The 4,854-nt window shown below is 30.1% G+C and overlaps 1 protein-coding gene across 2 annotated transcripts in view; it reads right to left on the bottom strand.

Moving 5' to 3' along the window:
* Positions 1–4,485, bottom strand: part of LOC111709079 (peptidyl-prolyl cis-trans isomerase B) — a 10,300-nt gene extending 5,815 nt beyond the window's left edge. The window contains exons 1-6 of one of the 2 annotated variants that reach the window (XM_023482678.1): positions 4,208–4,485; positions 3,133–3,196; positions 2,285–2,298; positions 1,991–2,047; positions 707–723; positions 264–324 (exon numbers count right to left, since the gene is read on the bottom strand). In XM_023482678.1, coding sequence (XP_023338446.1) covers positions 264–324; positions 707–723; positions 1,991–2,047; positions 2,285–2,298; positions 3,133–3,196; positions 4,208–4,246 — 252 coding nt within the window. In that variant the 5' untranslated portion in view covers positions 4,247–4,485. Of the gene's footprint in view, positions 1–263; positions 325–706; positions 724–1,990; positions 2,048–2,284; positions 2,299–3,090; positions 3,197–4,207 lie in introns of both variants that reach the window. The other variant, XM_023482670.1, reaches the window with a different exon arrangement.
* Positions 4,486–4,854: the final 369 nt, after the last annotated feature.

The following is a 4,854-nucleotide window of genomic DNA, read 5'->3' as shown; positions in this document are numbered from 1 at the left end:
GATACCCAGGCATTTGGGAAATTTCCCAGATACCCAGGCATTTGGGAAATTTCCCAGATACCCAGGCTTTTAAGAAATTTCCCAGATACCCAGGCATTTGGGAAATTTCCCAGATACCCAGGCATTTCCCAAATACCTATTTTAATAGAAAATGTAAATGCTGTCGTGACATGCAAAATTGAAATAGAAAGTCGTCCTCATTGTATTGATATAATTACCTACCACTGTATTATATAAACTTTAACTTTTAAAGATAATCCCACCTTAAAGTTTTCATCCTCAAAAGTATCTCCATAAATAGAATAACCACCAGTGCCGTCACCGCTACATTTTGTAACATTTTTTTAAAATTATCATTTTCTTTTGTAAGTAAATTCATTTTATGGTAATTATGGACCTAGACGGAATTTCAAGTGACCCTGAACAAAAAAGTGTCATGAACGATGAACAACGGTACCATAAAAGCTTCAAATGACCCAGAATGAAGAAGATGTCCAGGTTTTTAACTTTCAAAAATTATTATTTTCTCTAGAAATTAACTGGATAATTTCTGTTTCAGAATCAATGAAGGAATAAGTTCTGCAGAGTCTTGTTAGTCAAGCATGCTCCTTTTTAAATAAAGGTCCACTCGAAAATACAACAACAGTCACTTTAAAGAATTTTAGTGAATTTTAAAAATTTAAAGATTTTACAAATGATTCCTTACTTTGTAAAGTCTCCTCCCTAACAATACAGATGTTGATTAATAATTAAATAATTCTTATTTAATTAAACATTTATCAGTTCCATGATTTGCAAATAACTGGGAAACCGGAAATAGTTTAATTTGTTCATCACTGCTGATATTTGCTGTAATTTTGTTTTCGTGATATTTGCAATTTCCTTGATTGCAACATTGCAAAATTTAAATTTTGTGATTCTTATCTCAAAACTATTTGATTTAATTTTGAATTATGGCTGATAACTGATTGTTTCAAATTTCAATTTTTTAATCCCTAGATCTTTACAACCTGATGGTTCAAACCATTGATATTAAAATGTTGACGTCTTGATGTAGCAGATCTGAGGTGAACATCAGAGTGCAAAGATATAAAGATTAAGAAAATTAGAGTAATTAGTTCCTGTTTGAGGAATTATTGTTACCATTTTACTCCTATAAGACCATTTAACTCGAAGTGAAAAAGAAAATTCAAGTATCTCAAAACTTTTGTTATTCTGATCATGTTTGCTTCAAAACTTCTGATCATGTTTGCTTCAAAACTTCTGATCATGTTTGCTTCAAAACTTCTGATCATGTTTGCTTCAAAACTTCTGATCATGTTTGCTTCAAAACTTCTGATCATGTTTGCTTCAAAACTTCTGATCATGTTTGCTTCAAAACTTCTGATCATGTTTGCTTCAAAACTTCTGATCATGTTTGCTTCAAAACTTCTGATCATGTTTGCTTCAAAACTTCTGATCATGTTTGCTTCAAAAACTTCTGATCATGTTTGCTTCAAAAAACTTACGGTATGATTTAAAATTAGTAAATGTAACTATGGCTTACAGAATGGAGTCTTTGCAACAAACTTTAATTTTCTAATCATAACATCGTTGCAACCTGATCGTGCAAACCTTTGATATTTCAAACTTAGATTATTTGATCTAACAAAATTCAAAGTTTGGAACAACAAAGGTTTATGACATTGAGTTGCAAAAATTTAAGAATGATAAAATCAGTGATAGAGGCAAAGATTTGATTTCGTTTAAAACCCCACAATGACGTTGTTGGGTATACTACGTCGTACTACGTAAAGAGATTTAATTGATTAAAGACTGAATCAAGGAAACATGAAGAGTAGGAATTAGTATAATAGAGGAAGGTGATTAAGTATAAAATTTGCTTAATTTACACATCTAAAAACAAGTTCGCTAAAAACAAGACAAAATGTCACACCCTTTCATCTAAATGAATAAAAGTGGAAATAATTAACATGGAATAAAAACTTACCTGAATCATAAAATTTTTCTGAATTCTGTGAAAGCAAGATTGAGAATATCCTTCTCCCTAAAAAAGTAGAATAATTCGCACATTAATGTGGTTTCATATATTAATGAAAAATAACAACGTCTTTGAAACGTAGAGTTTCATTTTCATAGATAGTGTACAAATGAAACAATTTGTATACATATACAATGACTTATTTCTAAAGGAAAACTTTTAGTTGAAGTAAACATTACTAAATAATCAATCATACTAAAAAAATTAACATTTTGTTTTGACTTAAAATTTTCAAAACTATACCTTCGGTTTGCAGGCTGTGAAAATATCAAATTAAGTATAATATTATTAAAACAATAATCTTGAAAACACCCGTTATCTTTTTTGTGATTTAAATTTTCACAGAAATAGTTTTCAAATAAAAACTAAGGGATCAAGCACTTGAAATTAACCGAGTATTTGCCACACACTTTAAAGTATTAATCCTTATTTATGTATATGTAAACCGATGATGAATCTTTGATATTTCAAACTATGAATTCTGTACACACACTTTGAAGGGTTAATCCTTATATGTCTATGTAAACCGATGATGAACCTTTGATATTTCAAACTATGAATTTTGTAAGATCAAATATTGAAAGATCAAAGTTTGAAATAATCAGTTTGCAAAGATATAGGAATTATAAATTCAATTTCTGTCAGTTTCCACAGTGTTATTAAGCTCAGAGTTTCAGATTAACGCTATAAACTTTTTTAAAAATTGTTATATTTAAAGTTTAAAGATATATTTAAAAGGACTGTAAACACAATTTAAAGTGAACCTACATTACATAGAGTAAAGTGTTCGATTCACATCGGCACTGTTTAAACCTGTTTGTGAGTAGTATTAAGGAAAATATTTTTTTTTAGAAAAAACACAATTATAAATAATCATTTTTTTATTTATAAGATAAAGATATCACATTCTTTCTTGATCAGACAAAGGGTATCGTTGTAAATAAGAAATGCCACACAATAAATGGAGGTTCACCTGAAATTATGTCCTCAGTCCCTTTAAGTTTGTTTTCTTTTTTAAAACCAAGTGATAATATTAGAATTTGATATCCCTAGTTGTGCAAAATTTTCCGTAGTTTCAGGAACAATTTTACCAAATAATCCGATATTTATTCTTCCAGCCTCCTCCCCTCCTATACTCACACACATATAAACCTCCTGGAAATGGGGGAAAATATTTGAAAAAATATTTGAAAAATATGATTTATCTCATACAAAGTTCTGATGGAGAAAGGACCACTAACTTTGAGAATTAAGTTCAAAGTTTTGAATCAAAAAAATATTTGCTTCTGATTAAATGTATTTTTAATGTTTGACTAAGCGTAAAAAAGGTAAAACTATGGTTTTGTGCGTTGTTTCAACAAGAGTTTTAGTAACATCTATCATTTTTGTTGTATCTAACATGACCCTGCACTGAAGGTTCAATGTTTACAGGTAAAATTAAAAATGTGCATTGAAAAATGGCACGAAGCGCTCTAAAAGCGTCGTATAATTTTAAACATACAAAGGTAACCAGAAAAAAATTAATTCCAGTCGTCATCGTTCTTTATTTTGTAAATAAATTTTGACATGGATGGATCGTATCTACTGGACACATTATTTTAAATAATCGATTTCAAATTACACAATTTCATTATATAATGTCAGAAAGAAACCAACTTGCATTCCTGTTTTTTCTGTTTACCACTGTATGTTACATTCAAAAATGTATTCTTAAAGGGAGGTGTAGGCTTAATGCGATAAAAAAGCGCTTTTGATCGCTACTAATCTTACTTCTCTGTTGCGTCTATAAGGGGAAATTGTTAAAAACGACTAATACCGAAGAACGTAGTGTCCATACAAATTCAGAAAGATGCAAAATACAACTCGGATCGTAAACAAATCAATTTATTTCCAAACAAATCATTCAGATATTACAAACAATAGTCATCGATTATTTTTCGACGCATTCGTAAATAGTTGATATTTCATAATATTTTGTATTTTTCATGATCTGAGAGTTACTTTTGACATTTTCATATTTTCCAGGAATGTTAGAAAATCCAGCGCCAGCGAAAATTATTTTTTTTTTAATCAAAAATATTATGAAATATTAACTATATACGAATGCGTCGAAAAATAAGGTTAATTTGAATAAAATTGGAAAATTTGCTTTTAGAAAAATGTCACCTTTGTTACTTTCAGTTTTGCCATTTTTATTCTAAACATAAATCCTAATTAGGTAGAGTTTAAACCTACAATGCATTAAAACTTTTAATTCAAACTGGTAAAGTTTTGAACTGGTGGCTGGTGTAAATTAACTGTTTAATCATGGCAAGATGTAGTTCAAAACTAATAAAATGTGCTGATCTTTGCAACTTTGTATATCAATCTAAACATTTCATGAATTTTAGAAAGCCAAGATACAGAGGGTTTCCCCTAACCATAAAGTTGTTGACTTTAAAAGTCAATATGATAAAATAAAAGGAGATCTACATGGATATTTCTAACATTTATTTAATAAAACGAAAGTTTTGAAATAGTTTCCCAAGTGGCATTAAAATTGGTTGGTTTAGAAATTAACAAAAGGAATAAATGACGACTATTTGGGGGGACTTCATGGGAGTGATGTAGAGCTTCATGTTGGTGGAGTAGATCTACAGGAACTGAAACAGCAGGGCTTATCCAACCTAGTAGGCAGTGATCGCGGTTTTATCATGAGGTGGAGCTTCATGTTGTCTCTGGTTTACATGATAAACTGGGAACCCTTCGGGTAAGCACGTCTGCTGCTCACTGAGTATCTGCGTCATCATCATGAAGGAGTCATGGGTTGAGAT

This window comes from Eurytemora carolleeae, unplaced genomic scaffold (genome assembly GCF_000591075.1).
Source record: "Eurytemora carolleeae unplaced genomic scaffold, Eaff_2.0 scaffold42, whole genome shotgun sequence".
Classification (NCBI taxonomy): Eukaryota; Metazoa; Arthropoda; class Copepoda; order Calanoida; family Temoridae; genus Eurytemora; species Eurytemora carolleeae.
The sequence above is the reverse complement of the archived record's forward strand: the minus strand, read 5'-3'. Positions and strand labels throughout refer to the sequence as shown.